We start from the raw sequence: 21,764 nt of genomic DNA on the forward strand, positions 1-21,764 counted from the left end.
TGCACGCTACATTCACGTGCAATAAATTCAGGATTTATTGCACGTGATAAATAAATTCAGAATTCATTGCACGTGAATGTTGACTTTATGCTAGCGCGTACGCTAACGGCACCTATCTGCAAACAGGAGAAATGTGCATGGGGTAATATAAGGCGGAGATTCAAGTGCAATAGTTTAAGCACGTGGCCCGTTTTCGGAGTCTCGCTGGCTACAAGCTGCTGGCGGGATTTATTGCGCAGCTCGCACCTTTGTGTTATGCACTGAGATGTGCTGACTGATACTTGGGCTTGAGTAATGGAGGTTCCTTAGACTTAAGCACTTCGGGTTCGGAACGAGGGAAAATTTATCAGTGGCTCGCGGAACCCCGAGGAGGGCCCTACGGAACCCCTAGGTTCCGCGGAACCCACTTTGAGAAACCATGATTTAGACCATAGAGCTGTGTCTCAACGTGTGCTGGCTACGCGCGGCCGCCGTGAACCGGATTTATTCCATACATAAGTCGCATCGGTGGATAAGACGCACCAACGAAAATTTCAGAAAAAAACCGCGACTTACACACTGGAAAATACGGTATCCGCTTTGTGGCAGTCAGGAGAGGAGCAATGCATGTGCAGCAACAGACGTTCGGTCATCACTGCCAAAACCTCTACTGCAAAGTTGGTCCTCTTGGCTTAAAGTACACTGAATACATTCAATGACCATGGAAGAAAAGGATACGCCTGTCTCAACAAGCAATCCTCACCACAAGCTAGAAGTTTGGGCAGTGCCATGTGCAAGTTCCAGTGGCTAACATCACAAAGACATTAAATTTAAAAAACTGAAGGGACAGAGTTCATCTCTGACGATTGTTTCTAAATGTAAAGCAGTGTTTGGCATGGGAGAATTAGTGCGTGTGTACTGCGCTTCGTACGCTCACGACAGCTGTTCTGATGTATCCGAGGACCCTTGTGACAGAAAGGCAGAAATTCAGATCGCCAGGCCTTTGACACCTCGAAGAGAAGGCAAAAAATGCTCTGCATTAAAACTTTGCCCCCATGATCATGCTGGCGAACACAAGAGGCACCAAATGTGTTGATCAATGTGAACCACTGCAAACAATGCCAAGTGCGTGGCGTAGTTTGCCCTAGTGTTGCGGGCCCCTTAACTGGGAAGCAGCTGCATGGCTCCACGACAGCTCAACTTTTCTCCCTCTTTCTCTTCTTTTTTTGTGGTAAAAGGGGATGACATGCAAGCTGCATCAGCCAGCTACGTGGCTCTGCAACATATGAGAGCCCCCTTGGCCACAAATGCACACTGCTCCTCCCTATGGCGCTTGAAAGCCCCCTTTTTGTTGTTTTACACAGTTACCTCATCTCTTTTCAGCACGGTTTTTTAACCTAGACGCGATGATTTTAATTTGTCTTCACAACAACTGATTCGATGTCATTTTCATTTCAAAAAACAGAGCTAGCACTAATTATGTAGTCGTGCCCTAACGTGCTCAAGGTTTCTTCGGCGCTATATGACGGTGACCTGGGTGAACCAGGCCACCAGTTTTAGAATCTGGAAAACATGCTTGCCTATATATAGTTGCAACAGGATGCTAGAAATCAAGCCAGCCAGCCAGCCAAGTCACTAAAACCAGAATTACCCGCCGCAGTGGCACAGTGGCTAAGGCGTTGCGCTGCTGAGCAAGAGGACACGGGTTCGATTCCTGGCCGCGATGGCCGCTTTTCTAATGGAGGCAAAAAGCAAAAACGCCCGTGAGTACGAGATTGCGGTGCACATTCCCGATCCCGAGGTGGTCAAAATTAATCCGGAGCCCTCCACTACGGCGCGCCTCATCACCTGCGTTGCATCGGCACATTAAACCCTACAATCAATCAAAACCAGAATTGGAACACAAAAAATGCCCCACATTAAAATTGTTAAAGAAGTTAACAGAGTGATCACCCAAAAATAAAATTTCTAACGCATGAAACTTCACCATATATTCAGTGTTTATAGGGTTTATCACTGGCTATAAGCCACATAAACTCATTTAACTTGCACTCTAAATTAGGTCACAAATTTTCGGAGAAGAAAAAGAAAAAAAAATACTTTACAGCCACAAGCTGCTGCTGCTGCCTTGTGTCGACAACACAGCTGCATCTGTGCACAAACGTTGAGGCCAGCAGTGAAAGAGGGTGAAAGTATGAAAACGCAGACTCACCTTGAATTATAGTGGTCTTGGTGACTGTGGTGACTGTGTGCTTCACTGTGCCATCATCGTGGACACCCTTCACCTGTGTGGAGCTCACAACTGTTTCTTCTGAGGGCTTGGACTTGAAGGCCATTGCCTTTGGTAATGGTTCGTCTGTAGGCATAAAGGTGACCATTAGGACCCATCCACAACTGCTCAAAGATCTTTGCAAGGGAATCTGGCTGCTAAGCATAGCCACTTCTGCATGCTCCTGACTTACAAGGCAGGTAAACACCACGCTGATTTGTGGCACTCAATGTTGGCGACGGAACTCGGTTGAAAATTAGTCAAGATGGCTAGCTTTTTCTGGAATATTTACAGCACCACACTAAAACAGCTGAGCTAAAAATCCTCATAGAAGGCAAAACTATACATTTGACATCTTTTTCAAGAAGCTGATTGGCAGAGCTAGCTAGTTGTATTCACTCCATCATCGGCCTGTTTACGGCTACTGCACAATGAAGGCCTCTGCCACTGACTTCCAACCGCTCCTATCCTGCCCTGCTTGAAGCCATTCTTTTTTCGAATAAATTTTCTTCAAAGTACTTAAGAGTCTCAGTTTCTGCCCCACAAGTCATCACCAGGAGAATGCATTGGTTGTATACCTTTCTTTTTAGTGACACGGATAGCCTACTGCACGGCTGATTTCCTTTTTGTGGTTTGAACCAGCGCTCATAATTTGCGAAAAGAGGGCTATATTCACCCACCTACTCTAGACTGAAAGGGCACTCTCTGCACGCACATTTAAAACTACTTTAGACGTATTCATTTATCTTTATCCACACTACCAAGCTTTTCAAGTTTAATTTCTGAAGCAGTATTTGCACAGGCCTTCTCCCGAATCACTAAAAAAGACGATGTCGTCAGCAGATCTCAAGTGGCTCAAATATTTCCTGTTTGCTCATATCCCCGACTTCTCCCTATCAAGCTTCTTAAATGCTGTAAAAAATTTCGGAGATGGTGTCTCCTTGTCCGATACCCCTCCTAAGAGAAAACTTCCCACTCTTCTTAAAAAGCTTACTGTGCCTGTACATTTGTTGTACAGGCACAATAAGCCTATGTAAGCCAGGAGCTCTATGTATGCATCCTTTGTTTCCTGTTTTCTTAAGGCTTCCATTGTCGCACGGGGTCTTACTGAATCAAAACCTTATTTGCAATTTATAAATGACATGTAAAGAGGTTTATTATGCTCCAAAGATTTCTTCATTACCAGGTTTGTGGCATGAATGTGATCTATTGTTGAGTAGCCTTTCCTAAACACAGCCTGCTCCCTTGGCAGTTCGAAATCTAGAGAATCCCTTGTGCGGCTAGCTAATGTCTTGGTAAACAAGCAGTATACAATTGACAGTAATCTCATGGGTCAGTTACTTTCAAGACCTTTGGCGTCACCCTTCTTGTGAATTATTTGTACAGTCTTCACTAATTGCTAATTTATAAATGGCTTGTCCTTTTTGCAAAGCATTTGCAAAAGGCCCATAATTAGGGGAACCATTTTACTGTTGAATACGAGATTTAACAATGTACAATGTTGATACTTCCTGTACACCACTCCACATATCAGTGGAGAGTGGGACAAAAACATTTACAATGGGAGAAATGCAACAAGCATGTTAAGATCTCAGTGATGCTCAAATAAAGCATTATAACAGCAAACTGTACATGCTTTACAGGTTTATCTACCTCAAAAGGCACATATTGCAAAAAAATATCACTCATGTATTTTAACACTAGGCTACGTTCACAGATGCTGAACATAGGTAGACACTTAAAGGTATAATAATTTTTCCTCAAATTTCCCAATTTTACACTTAAAATTTTTTGCTGCACTACCAGTTTTAAATATGATCTTGAGTGCACTTGTATGAAACTTGTGCGTACCAATTCACTATATTTACACCGTTACAGTGTGACAAGAAGACCTTGCTTTTTATTTAACGTCACAAAAAAATGAAGGAGAATGGTAGAGAGAAAAGCCGGTTGTAAATATTTATTTATAAACAAACACGGCAATGTTTGCCGTCAGACAAAAGCTTGAAGAGCTAAAAAAGGTGTGGTCTTTCAGTTAAATTTAGCAAAAACTTGTTCAGCCTTTAGTGTCCCTTCAATGAGACATACAAGATACCTGCTTGTCTGAAGCTTGAACAACTCACTTCACAAAAAGATATAATAAATCTACATATTTACATTCCTCATGACTTTCAAAAAAGTTAGGTTTAGCTGCCCTCCTATCACTAAGTTATCTGTGGAAAAATCAAAATAGGCTGAGGACTATCCTAAGCATAAAAGTTTACACCAGATGAACTGTTACACCAGGCAACCTCCTTTGCCATTCGTGTAGAAAAACAAATGTTCAGAACAAACTTTTGAAGACGAACAGATTTTCCAGATTTTTGAATGAGACCTTACTCTATTACAAAAGAATTTTCCAGAGATGTTCTAATCAACAAACTAGTAAAAATGCTGTGGAAAACTTCTTGCTGGGCTAGTTGGTGAATAGATGCCATGATTTGAAGCGCCACAAAAACACACGAACGAAGAACAGAGTAGACGAGACAGGCGCCTGTCTCGTCTACTCTGTTCATTCGTGTGTTTTTGTTGCGCTTCAAATCATGGTAGTAAAAGTGCTTAGATTAGTGGCAATAGATATTTTCTGTCATATTCTTAGCAGACTTTTACACTCAGAGAATTGGGTCACCACAACGTTCATGCAAGTATTAAGACAAGATGTGTCCATAAGGGTACCCACAGCTTATCTTAACACTTTCGTGACTGCGCCTATTCCCATCAATAGTACGTTATCGACGAATACAAATTCAAATTTTGGCACTCTCCAAGCACTTCTGGACAGTTAATGCCATACAAAGGGTAAAAGAGGAAGTATTGCATCAGTTTTGCTTTCGAGTTTCTTTTCTCCTCTGCGAGGAGAATTTTTAAAGCTCCTTCGCAGTCGGACGCACGTGGTTTTGGTTATGGCGCCAATGCTGCTTGCAGATGTTTCATGGGAACGGTGAATTTTGATGGATTCCAATGAATGTGAGCTATAACTTGATTTGTAAGACTTCAGTACGGACGGCAAAAGTGTGTCAACCACCCTGGAACATCAGCAGGTATCCGCCGGTAAGTTTCGCTTTCTCCCCAGGCTGTTTTATCGCTGCTGAGGGTTGATGTAAATATATCCAGCCTGTTCTAAAGGTCACAGCTCTTATCTGCAGGGTGTCAGCCTTGTTCAGGCGGGACAACTTGGTGCTGGCTGCCCAGTGAAGGCAACCTTTGCTTCACCGCGTCGAGAAACTGCTTCGCACATTGGCATGATAGGCACTAGGGCTTAAATTCGCATGTATATAAATAACTTTTGTACTTACACAGTTCATATTTGCAGTATTATTCTATAAGGGCCTTGTATTCAAAGTGTATATTTCCATTCTTTTTGTTTACCCTGTGCAAAGTAGCATTGATCTTTTCATCATTTTTTTGTAACGTTTTTTGTTTTGATCAATTTTTATTATATTTGCAATAAATATGTTGTTTGAAATTATTACTGTTGGAAAGCCCTATCCTTCCTCTATCATTTCATACCTTACACTTTAGCATCAATCATTTTCTCTGGCAGAAAATAATATTAGACTACCCAAAAACAATAGATTTTTCCACAGTCACGAAAGTGTTAATCTCTGTGTACGTGGGTATACTCAGAAAAATACATTCTAGAATTAAGCAATAGCAATGCCAGGAGGTACGTAAAAGTTAGTGCGCAAGAAAGGAAAGCAAGACAACGAGGCCCAAAAAGGATGGGTAAGCGGTAGATGTGTGAACGGCCCTTTCTGTGACTCAGAATTTGTGGTGCCCTGTAAGGTCTGCAATAATGTCCCTAAACAAGCAAAGGGGTGCCAGGCGGGCGATTGAAAGCGATGCATGGAAAGCATTGTTGAACAGGATTCCTTTCGTGACGGAAAAGCTATGTAGGGCAGCGTGGGCAGTGCCTAATCACCATTTACACAAACACGACCATGTCAAGTGAGGGCTGGAAGGAGATTTGGTTTTCGCTGCAAACAGTGTGGCTGCTTGATGAGTGCGTGGTTTTAGAAAGAAGTGCAAATCAGACTATGCCACAAATCATCAAAGCTGAGGAGACTGCATGATCTGGCAAGGATTGTGTCAGTGTAGTATCTGTCTTTCTCTCAGACTGCAAATCGGTACCTATATACAGCTTGTTCTTTTAATTAATACATGCACGTGCGCTGTGACATAACCCCTGTCAGTTCGACAATAAGGTCATAGTGTTCTCAATGCTTTTCTTTCCTTTTTAATGCTTTTAGCAGAAAGGTGAAGGTGCAGACTTTCGAAAGAGGCAGGAGAGGTGCTCGTCTAGCCTTGTGAGCATATACATCCGCACCTTCACATTTTCCCAGCACATTCAAACCAACTCGCCTAGCAATACATCTTAATTGACTATATATAAAGGTTGTCTAAAGAAACGAACATTTAATTGGAAGTCCCTGCTGCGTCCGTATCCTACCTTTTTATACAATTCTGCGTTTTTTGCACTGTACTTACAACCCAACTATCCGCCCTCTCTCTCTCTCGTAAGTAGACTGAACACAGCATATTCAAGCACTCCTAATGCGCTGAAATCCTTCAGGTGGATTTCAAATCCTGATGAATTTGTGACAAAGCATTACATTGTAGTATGCCAATATTACAGATATGTTATGCTTCGTACTTTACGGCATCATATAAAATATTCAGATCAAATTTGACTCAAGAAAAGGTGAAGAAAAAAAATGCAGCAAGCATGAGAATGAGTAGCAGTTAAATATTATATTGCTCCCGAAAAAAAGACACGATTCCATGCATACATGCACAAATGTCCCCTTTTTACCGTAAGACCACAAAAACCTCCGTTCTCCCTTTTAACCATTTTTGCATAAAACTTTGGGAATATTTATTCAATAAACTCCAGTCTTAAAAGAACATTTTTTTTCCTTACAGATTTTTCTATTTTGTAGACCACATTTGAAGGTAAATTAATGCTTTCAAAGCAATAAAAATTAAAACAAAATAAATGCAGCGTCTAGTTGGAAAACGTTGTGAATGACATGACGCATAAACTACAGCGCAAAAACATTTTTGCCTTAATGTAACTTAAACACATATTCCCTAGTGATTAAAATGGTGCGTGCATGTGTACGTGCGTACATGTACGTGTGGGTCTGTCTGTGTAGCACCAACTGGTAGACCTGTAGTTTTGCACGCAAACACACTTGCTTGCAAAAGTAGGTATTCAATAAGTAAATGTCAGCACACACTGGAATGAAACCACAGTATAAGCCAGATAGAAGACAGCAGTTTGACAAGACAAGAAAAGGCTGGCTGCTGAGACAGGCAGGCAAAATACTAAGGACAGAATGCCTAATACAGGGCAAAATAAAGAAGACTGCCACTCTGAATGTTAAAGCAAGGAACCACAATGTTGTTCAACTATATGAGACGGGAAAAACACAACATAAGAGCACAGAATGCTTAATACAAGGCAGAGAGCGAAAGGACAGCAGGAAACGTTATGAAGAAAGGACATTGTTAACCTCGCATTTACCGCACGCAATGAGGACAACACAAAGGCACAGAATGCTTATTACAGGGCAAAGGACGAAAGGAGAAAGACCGCAGCAAATGTTACCAAGCAATGACAATGTTAACATTCACTCTCCAGCACACAGGCAAAATGGTGAGGTTAAATACGCATTCATGAGAGCCCATAAACACACACATTCACAATCTGTTAAGGTGTTTCAAAATGCAAAATATAAAGGTAGAAAGTGAGACCTTTATGCCACAGCAATACAAGCGCACTTTCTTCCACAGCCCTTCAGCAACAGCTATGACATTTTTAGCAACCTGTGTAAACAATTTTATACTTGGAAGATCTTTGTACACAACTAGAAAAGTCAGCACACACCTCCATCAATCCATGTGGATTCTGCAAGCCGTCATGTGTTCACAACAAAGTCACCTCCAACCACCATAAGGATCACGAAACTTTAGCCTGCCCAATCCTTTCACCAGACGCAATCACGCAAGCCAGATGCCGTTCAGTCTCACTTAGAAAGGTACCCGGGTGGGTGCTTTGCTTCCTATATCAGCCCAGTGATCATCACCACATTTTACCATTTTGCATAAAAGCTGACAGTGAAGATCTCCAGCATAAAGACTCCTCCTAATAGGACACTGAAGTTCCCTTCGTCTACGCCCGTCCTGGAGGCACCAGACATGATTTTTCGCCTAATTCAGCAATATTCCTACCAGTACAGTTCTGCTTTCTCCAAATTCCCCAAAGAGAGCCCAGAATCAGCAGAAGGCATGCTTACAGCACAACCCCCAACTCTATGGCCCACAAACTTCAGTCGGAAAGAAAGCTACTTAATATACTACATAAGGTAACAAGCACTTGGTAAATTGGCGCATCTAGGCAATGGTATTTTTCAATGCAATTAAATCTATTTCCATGCATTTTGTAAACCTGCACTAGTGTTTAGTTGAGAGGAGGTTACCACATTCAGGATGCACAGTGTTGTGGAGACAAAGAAGAGCTTCCAAAGCAGACACACTTATGCGTAGAACTGAAGACTGCAGCGAAGCCAGGCAAGCCCAAAGCCAAAGCAGGCAAGCGCATAGCTTCCTACTAAACCGGCGGCGTACCTTGCTCAAACTCTTGACTGAGGCGCTTGCTCTCGCGGCGCGCCAGTTCAAGTTTCTCGACCACCGGCTCTTCCACCTGGTCGGATGTGTCCACTGCTGGTGTGTCAGGATGCAAACGATGCATCAGTGGGGGAGCTCGCATCGTGTCGCGCACCTCAAGTCCATCGCTGTGTGCACTCCCCAGGCCTTGAAACACTCAACACAGCTGGTTTGCACACATCTTCCACCTTACACAGACTTCCACCTTACCCCCTTTATAACTAAACCTTTGGTCGGCGATCATCAGTTTCTTCAACTATGAATCTTTTACCCGACCAGATGAGATTTCGTCAAACCTTAGATTTCATTGCACAGACTACCTACAACAATCCGATAAAAGGGCCCAGGAATTTCAACGAAGAACACACTTCAGAAGTTACGTGGACGTATGAGGCAACATGTCATGACTACGTACAATCATAACTTGGTAACATGCCCTGAAAAGCTACAGAAATGTCATCTGAATGTTTTTTACTGCGAAAGGTCACCAGGCCAATGCTACTTTTTTACAGCACCGAAACCCAAATGTCTTTTGTGGTCTGTTACACAATTATGGAAAATAAAAAGTAAGCTTTCCCCAGCCTCTTCTGTCTTTCAACTAATTATGCACAAGTTCCTCACGGTCCAGCTGGCATAAACAAACCACATTTGGGATGAAGAGCTAGACTGCCATGTCTTAACTTACACCTACCCGTCTTTGTATAGATCTCAGAAACAAAACAAAAGGCTGTCTCTAGACATTAGTGCACAGTATGTCGAACCACATGAACCAATGTGCACAGTGGTCCAGTTATCACTCGATAACAACAACAAAAAATGGCCCATGATAAAAAAACGTAAAGCTAAAAGCATTTGGTTTGGAGTCATGCTTCCCGTGTAGCAGCATCTGATGTTTGGCGTCAAATAATTTAGTCTTCCCTTTTTTACAACGAAGCTGTCAATGGCTACTTGGACCCAGCAGATCATCTTCGGCAACAGACTGAGCCTACACCAACAATTTTCAGCATAAGGACAAAATTCACAAAAAAATGTTAAAAATGGCCCTACGGCCTCCATATTTTGACGTAAGACGGCTTATATTGCCTGTGAAAAAGAATGTCTTCCCAGCAATGCATTCGTGTTTAGAGGCGAAGCCGGCTTTGAGGGGACCGCTGTAAGCATTATCTTTGTAAGCTGGCTTTCCCACATTACGTGTTGCGCAGCGATGCATGGCCATAAACAGAGGGACTACAGTTACAGCCCCAAATTTATAGTCCTCTCCACTGCTGCCGCCTCTTTCCCGAGTCATGTATAATCCTCGCCCCGCGGGCCGCCTCTCTCCCTCCTGACATTGCGCAATCCCGCGCGCTCATCAGTGGCCCCCTGTACGGCGCACAAGAGATGTCACTTTTCTAACCACTAATCGCACGTTTCCTTAGTTTGTGATGTAAAGATCACGCCGCTGTCCTTATAATTCAGCATAGTAAATTCCCAATATAGCTGAACCACAACAAAGCAAATCCTACCAGATCACCACCTTCACTCTCCACGGGGTGGAAGGACTCTGATATTTTTGTTATGTCACATTTTTTTCTTGCGTTCGACAAAACTGACTCTTTTTTCTATAACTGGTAAAAGCTGCACCACTATTACTACTGGCCATGCTAAGGCCACCATTACTAACATTGCTGCTCAGCCAACTTCCCCAAGCTTCCCTCCTCTTGGGCCTGCTAGGGACAGTTGCCATTGCTGATGCCTACGGGCATTATTGTTCGCGTTTCGAGTGCTTTCTCTTTTTCCCAGAAAAAACAGTCACCCAAGGCACATCAAAATGCACAAAGCTTGTCATGAAAAGGGTCTTTCAGAAGTGTATCTACAACTTTATCCTTGCAATGATGGCCTTCAACTGGAAAATAAAGAAGCTGTAAAAATCAACTACCAACTAGGTAACTCAACACCAAACAAAAAATACTGCCACACCGCAAACACAACCCTAAACCAAGTACTTCTGGTCTCATGCCCCACATGTCAAAAGTGCTCAAAAGCTGCATTACTAGTAAGCAGATCCCACACAGAATCACATGAATGCAATAGTGGGTAGTTTTTTTTTGTTTTTTTTTATACTTGCCGGTTTACGTTTCAATGGCTAGTTACCAAACTGGGAAATGAAAAACTGAGAAACTGCACGTCTGCGTTCCCTAAACATTATCACACGGATGCTTTGCATGAATATCAAGCTTTCATTTGCACTGGATTGGTAAAATGAGCAGATAAGGCATTTCACAACAGTGTTTGTGAGACCTTTCTATACTGAACCGAAGGAGTTTTCCCAGTCCCATACACGTTGCAGTTCAGACAGGCACATCAGTGGGACTGTTCGTGCGAAGACATTATGGGGGAAAAAAAGAAGGGCTATAAAACTGGTTAAAGTTAGAAAACAGAGCCCCAGTTTTGTGATTTGTCCACTCCTTATTTTAGCCAGCCTTTCAGCATTGTTCCTTTTCATAATATTACTAGCTGAGGACAAAGCAAAGTGAACTAATAAGGAATATGAGCAGATTAATCCTTAACCATCCATAGAGAACAACCATGTATGTGTGGCTCAACGATTGACCCTTGTCTGAGCACAAGAAATAAAAAAAGCACAGCTACAACACCTGACCTGCCTATGGTGAGCCTGTATAAACTGGGAGATTATATTTAGCCTTAACCAGTCACTTTCATGTTATCACTGCTTGTGCCACTAAACCCGTACAAAAACGAATGTTTTGAAGGCATTTTAATCCCAACCAATGCCTAAATACTACAACTAAGTGAAGTGGCATTGATGCATTGAGAAACATGGCAATTAAAGCGAATGGCACCTATTCTGACAATCCATGGCTCATTTGTTTGCCTCTGAATGCAGGAAGACCATTTACAAGTCACAATGTTTCCACTGTGTGTGCTTTCCCTAGCACTGATCAGCAGTTTTCCTTTTTTGCGGAGTTAAAGCATGTGATTAGCATTAACACTCATGCTGCAATTCAAACAAAATCTAGTTGCCAAATATTGGTTCAACGTGTAGCCGTCACCTGTTCTGCATTTGTGTTGTTAGATAAACTTAGTACAAGCAGTGCTCATAATGAGCATGCCTCCTTAAAAATTTAGAATACAATAGCAGACATCATTTCCCTCCTTACAGCTTCAAATAGTTGTATCACAGTGAATACTGCACAAGCTGGCTAGCATGTATTCCAGAGAATTGCAACAACATAGGAAAAGCTGCATGCATTCAGCAGAGTAGGCTACAAAAAGCACCAATGACGTGCCTGCACTGTTACAAATAAATAGGCACTGAACGCTATTTTATGATAGCACAAACGTTACAGACCACAACTGCTGTTCACGTCACCAGCGCTTCACTGAAGCAGCAGCGTTCCTGTGAATCTAGCTTTGCATAAACATTGCACTGTCTATGGCTTGCAGCAATGTATGAGAAATTAATTCGTTTTTGCACTGCATATTTGTAAACTTTGTGGATCCTACTTGTCTTTCGTGATGTGAATGAATGAGGTCAATATTAAAGCTAACAGAAATCTTCGATTGAGCAAGAGATTAGGGCCTGGACAACCTGCAAGTGCTACCCTTACTTAGCTAACTGCACAGTTTTGGGGAAACATGCCCAATGTACAATACACCTGTTTCAAAATTGTTCCCTGCCTACACCACGGGGAAAGAAGCATTCAGGAGGTGCAACATCACTGCCTCTTGCACCCACGAAATGTATGTGGTAGCGGCACAGCGGCAACAAAGCACCATCCTGTGTAGAGTGCCAGCACTCTCAGTGACACATTTCAGCCCATCACCCCCCTACCCCCTTGCCGTACACTATAGCCCCGCCACCAGCTGTTTGAAGGGGCCACGCAGACAAAACACAAGTTTGGTTCATTCGAAAGATTGCCTCGTTAGAGTCATGCTGACACCACTTTAACGTAAACTTCGCTCAAATAAGCTACTAGTATATAATTAGGAAAAAAGGGAATGGCCATGCGAACCACTGGCTCATTTCCCGCCACAGAACCTACAATGTCATATGCCCAGCTATGCGATTGGCTGAGGCCGGCAAAAGCAAACGCAACTTAGGCAAGGCTTATAAGCTTGCAGAACGAGCTATTTTCGCTTAAAAGGGGGGACGTGGCAAGTAAAACTACTTTTGTTAATTATGGACCCAAATTTAGTCAAATTAGGAGATTTTATGTAGTTAACTAACCTAATAACAAAACTTGAATCAGTTCAAAAATATCTTCTATACTTTTTGAGTTACCAGACTAATTACCTTCACAGAGCTGTCGCAAGATTAATTAACTAATTAGGCAAGAACTGAACAAGATTTATCTGTCAGCATCACCAGGAAGGTCCATTCTGTGCAAGGAAGCTATTTGATTATTGCTTTATTTCCTTTAAGTATCCAAAAAGAAAGACAGAAGTTTCACTTTCTTTTTGACATGAGACTATTTCTGGTTTCAAAAGGAAAGTGAAACTTTTCTTGTTCTTTCTTTGTATGTCTAAAGGATATAATGCAATAATCTAATAGCTTCCTTGCACAGAATAGACATTTCTGATCCCACTGACGTAAAAATATAGTTGACTTCTTGCCTAATTAGTTAATTATGCTGATTGCAAGCTTCAGGTAATTAGACTTCTAACTTAAAAAGTATAGAAGGTATCTTTAATCTTATTTCAGTATTTCTGTCAGAATAGTTAGCTACATAAATGCTCCTAATTTGATTGAATTTGGTCCATAAATAAAAATGTCGTTTTACTTGCCACGTTCCCTTCAAGTATATGAAATGCATATTCATCTTATAGCAGTAAGAATGGTGGGGGGAAACAATGAAAGTTACGAAAGTAGTTGTACATAGAGGTACCAGTGCGTACTGCTGCTGGTACTGCGTGCACTATGCTTGTTGTAGCTACACAGCAGTGTGGCGCTTTGGGGTTGCCTCAGACGACAGTGGCCGATTAGTGTAAGCAACATTGTCTTACGTTACCCTCTTTGTCGCACATACCCCATTTTTCACGAAGCGATTACTACCTACCGCAACAAAAACAAGCCAGGTTTTCAGAAAGAAAGCAAAGGCGAATAGCGGTGCAGAGCAGTATGGTGGCGTCATCTAGGAGGACCAATGGTAAACAAGGCCCCACAGTATCAATACTGAGCACCTCCGCTCTAGCCCGGCCGTGCCGCAGTCCACTGCAGGCTGAACAGTGCACTTGAATTTCGTGTGAAGACCTGTTCATGTGACGTTATGGCAGATATCACAAAACACACGATTTGGTGGGACAAGCAAATTTTTAACTTAAATTGATTAATTTCTCAGCGAATAAAGCGTCACTTGCTGCCGGACAAGCACTGGGGGCACTATAAAACACCATATCTTTCGAATAAAACAAACTTTATTTTGGCTGCATGGCCCCTTCAACTCCCCCTTCCCTCCCAACTCTTTACCTGTGTCCCTTCTGGTTTCAAATGTCTGTATCGTGGTTTTAAGAAACCATATTCAGCACTAAGCAAGAAAAAGTGCAGGCTAGCACTAAAGCCTCACTACGCCTTTCTTACAAGTGCAAAATGTCACAGAGAGCACTGACATTCAAAACTCTCTTTTTTTTCTTTGTTGCTGCCTCCAACGTTGTTGGCAATGGGTGTGCGTCCCGTGCAAAATGCAAGCCAAATAAAAAATTTGCAGCATAACACCGAATCTTTTTAGTACTTTGCAGCTTAATTCGATGCTAACTAGTATAACTGAAGGAAGCAAAGTAAAATAAAGCAGTAGGCGTACCACTCCTATATCACTGGCACTATAGCCTTGTGTGTGCAGTAGGAACAAAGTTCACTTCTACAAAAATACCTCTAAAAAGGCCCATCAAGGCATGGCAAAAGCCACTATTCAGTGCACAAGCAGGATCAGTTTATTCTACAGGAACGAGGTAATTTTAACTGGTGTTGTCGAAGGGGCCCTGGCACTGCATCATGTGTGGGCAGCCGTTCTCCAGTTGTCAGATACTATCGCCCTTTACTTACAAGCAGGTACAAGCTAGAGCAAGAATAACTAGTGCGCATGCACTATGGTCTGACGTCAGCTGCCAAAACAAATGAAAGTTAAGCTGCCACAAAAATGTGTACATTAATGTACACTAGAAGCCACCATTCAGTGTTGGAGCAGCTCTGTACCCCAATAAGCATTGTCTGAAGGCACAAGAACTCTGGGTGCTGAAATTCAAACGAGGACAGAAACATGCACAAAAGAACAGAAAAGAAGAAACAAAAGCATGCAAGTATGTTACTATTGTCCTACGCTGCTGCCATCTGCTCAAATCATCGCAGCTATAGAACCTTCACTTGCAAACAGTAGAAAAAAAAAAGCACAATTTTGTTCACATTAGCTGCGTTCTGGCATTCTGCAGTGAAATCAAAAATAATTTAAATTTCTAAACAACTATGCATCTTCAAAACACTAGAAAAAAACTTCCACCTGGCACATGGTATAATCAGCATCCCACTCGGTTTCTATGCGAAAGAGCCACCGTGAGTGATGACGTAATTATGGCATCATCTCAAATGCAGTGCCAAAAACAGTTATTTTCCCTCTTTCAAAGAGAGACTTTTCTTGATCGTTTGCTCGTGCTTGTGCCTCCATGTGGTTGCAGCTCCTGAATACTTCTTTCTCCGTGGTCTACACCAAGCTGTCCAGTCTGTATCTCCAGATCACTCTATTATCATGCTTGATTACAAGGAATTAATTAACATGAGATTGTTTAGGTAACTGTTGTCCCCAAATAAAATGTGCTTCATATATAGATATGTTGCACATATAAATTATAAAATAATCACATACTTCAGAAACCTTAATAATGAAGAGCATAACATCTTTATGATGACACCACATGAATACACAAAAACTACAATATTGCTGCGATATTTTGTTACCTTTGAGATATTTGCTGGAATATTTGCTGCGATATTCCATTTAAGTGCATACGAAGGGAATCTCTTATTGAACAACTTTGTAGTGCCATGAAAAATTCCACACTTCTTCCCACATAATACAGCAACACACAACACCCTGCTCGTACAACAGTCACACATAATCATTCCCACTTAGACCCAAGAAGCATTAAACAAACATCCCGCCAGTCTAGCCACACATTAATTTTACCCGACTATGCCCCAATTTCTCCTTGAGCCCTCTGCTCTCGCCTCTGAGAAACTTTCAGTGCCGAATATAAAAAGGAGCACTACGTTTTCTGTGAGTGCATGAACTGCATACCTCATTTGCCCCACACTGCACAGTGCACGTGACAGTACACCTGCCTAACGCATGTGTCCAAGTGGACAAGCTGAGCGAGCATGACCACTCAACGGAAACCACTCACACAAGAGGTGAAAAGAAAAGAATGGCCCGACCAGGCCCCATTGAATACCTTCACCCAGTCCTGCGACTGCCATGGCTGCTTCACCTCGGGTCGGTGACGGAGCGTCCAGGTCATCCTGGCTCAGTGCCCGGCCCAGCTTGAGCAACACTTTCTCCTTGGACTCGGGGTCCTGTGGGGGTGCTCCTTCAGCTGTGGTCATGCCACGGTACTCTGGAATGATTGCAGCCTCGGGCACAAGCCCAGCAGGAGGATACGAAGCTGTCTCCGACGATTGCTCCGGGAAGAGTTGCGCCAGCAGTTCGGCCTCTTCGGGCGTAACTTCCCGCTTGGCTCTGTAACCTCCAGTGAGCACATCCTTGAGCCGTTCATCCACTTTTGGAGGTTCCATATCACCAAACATCTTGTCAAGGTCATCAGCTGAAAGGTCTGGCTTTGATGAACCTGGTGCTGTGGCTGATGTGACAATTGACGTAGTGGTGCGAACTACTGTCTCTGGTCCAGAGATCTCTCTCCGAATAATGGTAGTCTTTGCCTCCATAGGCTGTCCAGCTGCACTTTCTGCAAAGTGCATGGAGCCTGTGCTTGATGGCAGTTCTGAAGCGTCACCGGGCAGCTGCTGTGTGCTCGAGATGCCCCTCTCTGGGGAAGAACTGCTCTGCTTCGTAATTGACACAACTTCTATGCCGCCACCTGGGAGCTGTTTCACTTCCCGCGTGGTGACAGCTGATGAATCACCACTGGACAAGCCCTTTGCAAAGTCTCCCATTTTGGCAAACAAGCTGCTTGCCACACTTCCAACATCTTCAGCGCCTTGCTCGATGTTCTCAGTGACGTGTTGAACTCCGTCAGCCGTCGTCGTGACCAGTCGCCTGATGACAGTTGGCTTGCCCTCAACAACTGTTGTTTCAATCCTTCGAGAAATAGTTCCACCGGATTCTCGGTCTCCGGGGAAATCATCACCGAAGGGGACATCCCCAACTTCCCGTCTGATGACTTGAACTACCTCAACGTGCCCTTCAGGCGTTTCCTTCACCTCTCGCTTCACAACAGCAGATGGGTCCTTGGCCAGCTCAGCTTCCAGCGAGAGTGGTGTTCCGAGAGGCACTGCACCCAGTGTGTCGGCATGTTTGTCTTCAGGAAGCCTTCCAACGATATGCTTTGTAACTCTGACCACTTCCACAACTCCACCAGGCACTTCCCTGATCTCCCGTTCCTCGAGTGTTGGTGGCGACTGCATCAGGCTGCCAGGCTCAGCTCTCAACATGGCTGGCTCCACAGCTGCTCCGGTGGCGTCATCGTGAGGGGAATGTTTGCTTTCAGGATGTCTCGTAACATCGTGCTTCGTGACTTCCACAACCTCAACGAGCCCACCAGGGGTTTCCCTCAGCTCTCGTTTGGCTGCTGATGGCGACTCTTCATCGGAGCCCTTGGACTTTGAACCCCGTGGAAATATCTTCTTGGGAATCTTGGACACCTTTGACAGGAGACCAGGGCTAGCCGGCTTCGAAACTTCATGCGTAGTGACTTCGACGACTTCAATGACACCGCCCGGAGTTTCCTTGGTTTCTCGCCTCGCCGTGATGGGCAGCTCCGTTCCCGCCGGCAGAATGTCAGCAGATGGCTTATCAGGAACCCCCACTGCAACAAATATTCTTGAATCTTCAATCTGCTCTCCTGCTGGCTTACTGGATCTTTCAGCACTTGCTGGGAGCTCAGTCACTTTCCCACTTCGAGGTGTCAATCGCACAGGCCCCTTTGATTTTACTGAAATAAAACTGTCATCACGTGGCTTCTCAACATCATGTGCTGTCACATCTAGAACTTCTATAAAGGCTCCTGGTGTTTCTGTGTGCTTGCTCCTTGTAACAATTTTGTGTGCTTCCATTACTAACCCTTGCTCCTGGTCATAATAGGACTGAACCTCTCCTTTTGCCCGTTTTTCAGCCCTAAGAGGTTTGAGGTGTTTTCCAATCTCGTGCTTCGTGACATGCACAACATTAGTTGATGTGGCTAGGTCTCCTTCAAAAATACCAGTGCTGCGATCAGAAGGAAACATTTCCGAGATTTTTTCACTCTGTAGTCCAGGCGCACCTTTTGGAATGGTAGTAATGCCATGTGCCATAACCTTAACTACTTTCACAGAGCCCCCAGGAGTCTTCAGACTACCTTCACTAACTACAGCTCTCTTATCTTCTTCAGGTTTACCAGTTCCCCGAACAGGTTCTGGTGGCTCAGCAAACAACTCCTCTTCGAACGTCTTTTGCTCCTTGAGCATAGCCATCTGTGGGATTTCAGTAGCAGCACAAGGATCCACATCAAAAAAGCGTGGCGCCAATTCAAACAATTTCTGGTCCCCCTTGGGGACTTCAGCAAAGTCTGATGCTTTTGTGATCGGTTTAATGTCAATTTCTGTCACTCTTAACCTTACAGATGGTTCCTGAATGTCTGTTCTGCACTCTTTTGACATGAATCCTTCTTCTGACGAATGAATTTTTTGGAGCCCAGTGCTGTCAACAACAGGTGCTTCAAAGTGCTTTCCAGAACTTCCATTAAACAAAACAACTCCCTCAGAATCAAGTGGTTGCTTAGAAGGAGCCTTTGTCAGTTTTGTGACAAAGTTTTCACCTGTAGCTCTTGATGTGTAACTAACTTCACTGTCAGCTGTGCTTGGAAATTTGCTAAATTTTTCAAGCTGCACACCTGCACTAGCTACCTTTTCACTATTAGCTGAAACTCCTGCAACAGGTCCTGGTTGTCTAATTTCTAAGCTTTCTTTCAAGCCAGGACGCTCCCCCATCTTTAATGGAGCCAGTTCTTGGGTTAATATTTTGTGATCTGCCACGCACAAATCAATAGCTGCCTCATGACTCTCTGGGATGTCTACAGCCATCGCTTTTCCTATAAGTGAAATATCAGTTTCCCGAGATGGAATTGTTGCTAACACGTCAGGAAAAACACCTTCAGAACCCACATACGGCATTTCAACAGTATCATGAACTTTGGGACCATGAGGGACCACATTTTCTTGAAGTTTTGTCATTTCAGACAACGTTCTCATACTTGAGTGGCCAGTTGTTGGAAGAATGACATTAGCTGTGTCTTTGCATCTTTCAGGTCTTTCTTCAAAAGCTTTTTGTTCGGATAGACTATTGTCTAACTCCCCTTTTTCATCTGAAACTGTCATTGCCCCAAAGCCTTCTGATCCGACAATTTTACAGCTAGCATCTTCGCCCCCCACAGGAAACTCTTCCTTCACCGCTCCCCTTTTGGAACCATGGGAGAACATCTTCTTTGGAAGTTTAGACATTTTCCCAATTAGGCCTTTCTCCTGTGATTGACTACGTTCAGGAGTACTAGCTTTGCCAATTCTCTTTTGACTATCATCAAGCACGTCGACAGAAATTCTTGCTTCCGACTGGGAAGCATCAACAATGTCCTTTGGCTTCTCTGCAACTTTCACCCCTTCTTTAGTATGTGCTCCTGACCTTGAAATACTTAAGTCAGTTCCCTCTGTGGACACTGATGGTTTCTCGACTGAAGCGATCTCTTTAGAGCCACGAGAGAACATTTTGGGGGGAAATTTGGCCATTTTTGACATAAACCCCCTTTTCTTTGGTTTACCAAGTTTGGGGGCAATTATATCAACAGTTCCTCTGCTAACTTCTTGTACATTTCCAGCATCCTCTCTCAGAGGCTTTTCCATCACACTGACACCTGCCTTGAAGTGCTCTGCTGAACCAGGTGCTTGTGAACCAGAAGCTTCACTAGGCCATGATGATGCCTCAAAGGAAATGTTTTCTTTCAAAGGCACTGTGGCATCATCATCAGAAAATTTAGACCTCACTGTATGTTTGCTAACTGTTTCACAAGGAATGTCAGAAAGGTCTGCAGATGTTTTCTTGACAGACATGGCACCTTCTGACAGCTCATGAGGTTCATCATGAATGCCTACATTTACTTGAACACGTGCTTCCGGTTTGGGTATCCGGACATCAATGAGTTCAACTGCCCATGCATCTGCATCTGAAACTGGGGGGCTGCCAGTGTCAGGCTTGACTGATGGCCTAGCATGTTTAGGAGCACTTATTTCTACATCTCCCCTGAATCCAACACCGTCCGTAATAATTGAATCAGAGACTGAACCATCAATTTCAGCTTCAGGAGTTTTGTGGTGCAAGTGACAAATTTGGCCACGGACATTTCCAAACACTGCTGGTGTCTTGTGAATTGAAACCCCAGCTGTGGAGAGTTCAGGCAGATCTGACACCAGGCTTTCATTCAGCAACGCCTCATGTTGTGGCAATACAAAAGCAACTTGTGGCACTTCCACTGCTACTTCTGCTTTAGGAACCGATGCATGGACGTCTGTTGTGCATATCTCTAGACTTTTTCGTTGCCTTTCAAAATCAGCTTCTGCTGCCCCTGAGTTAACGCCCTCGGAGCCAAGTAGAATCGCTTTTTCAGGGAATTCAGCCATCGCTGTCTCAAGCGCTCTTCTTGGTGGCTTGCTGTGATCAGGAGAAGCCCCGTTAGTACTTTCACCAGTGCATTCTGGTGGGGCTGTGCTAGTTATCTCAGGGTGCACTGATGCATCTAGATGACATTTTGGGACCTCTGAAATTTTTACGTCTGCCAGTGCAGCAGGTGCCACAGTGCCACCTGATGGCTTTTCAGGGCCCAACAAACTGGCCTCAAGCACCCCCTGATTCATTTTTCCCCCAGGTGAAGAAGTACCAAGCTTTACATTAGTCCTTTCAGGAGACTTTATTTTCAGGCTACCCCCTGATGCACCTGCAGAAACAGTTGCTACTTCTCCCCTAGAACTGTACCGAAACACTTTTTTCGGCAGCTTAGCGATTTTGGACATGATACTTCCACCCCGCTGCTTGCCCAGCTCTGGACTGCCTATTTCAACAGTTCCCATTTCTCCAGTAACCACTGCCGACTCCGCGTAACCTTTCTTTGCCTGTAAATCTGATTCAGCCTTTTTTCGTGGGCCAACACCTCCCGTTAAATTCAGTTCTGTTTGAGGCCCTTTAAAGTGAGTATCTTTATTATGCCTTAACGATACTTCTAACGCGGCAGCTTCCTTAGAGTCACGTGACAGCACCTCTTTGGGAATGTTTTTCGCTTGAGGCAAGACGCCTCTACCTGATTCCTCTCCAAATTTCGAGGCTCCCTGCTCTTCGGTCAGATCAACAGCAACCTCTTGGCCTTGTAGCGACACACCAAAAACTGCGCACGGCTGTTCAGGAACTTTCCCTAACCCTTCTTTATGAGGCCCTTGTTCAGACAAGCTGATGTCAGTGTCCTGGACATTCAATAATGGTTCCTCCAAAATGGATCCCTTATGGTCCACTCCTACCTCCCAATCTCTCTCTGCTCTTGCACCTTTCTCTTTCAGCCGGAAGAG

General features: G+C 43.7%; 1 protein-coding gene across 10 annotated transcripts in view; it reads right to left on the reverse strand.

The window, feature by feature from the left end:
- The window catches only part of LOC144148417 (uncharacterized), a 203,713-nt gene that overhangs the window by 53,640 nt on the left and 128,309 nt on the right, over nucleotides 1-21,764 (reverse strand). For all 10 annotated transcript variants that reach the window (XM_077680008.1, XM_077679998.1, XM_077680004.1 and 7 more), the window contains 3 exons: nucleotides 16,400-17,989; nucleotides 8,918-9,013; nucleotides 2,192-2,335 (listed from right to left, as the gene is read on the reverse strand). In XM_077680008.1, the coding sequence (XP_077536134.1) occupies nucleotides 2,192-2,335; nucleotides 8,918-9,013; nucleotides 16,400-17,989 (1,830 nt within the window). The remainder of the gene's footprint in view (nucleotides 1-2,191; nucleotides 2,336-8,917; nucleotides 9,014-16,399; nucleotides 17,990-21,764) is intronic.

Source organism: Haemaphysalis longicornis, unplaced genomic scaffold (genome assembly GCF_048455015.1).
Source record: "Haemaphysalis longicornis isolate Haplotype H1 unplaced genomic scaffold, Haemaphysalis longicornis Haplotype H1 scaffold_1, whole genome shotgun sequence".
NCBI classification, from domain to species: domain Eukaryota; kingdom Metazoa; phylum Arthropoda; class Arachnida; order Ixodida; family Ixodidae; genus Haemaphysalis; species Haemaphysalis longicornis.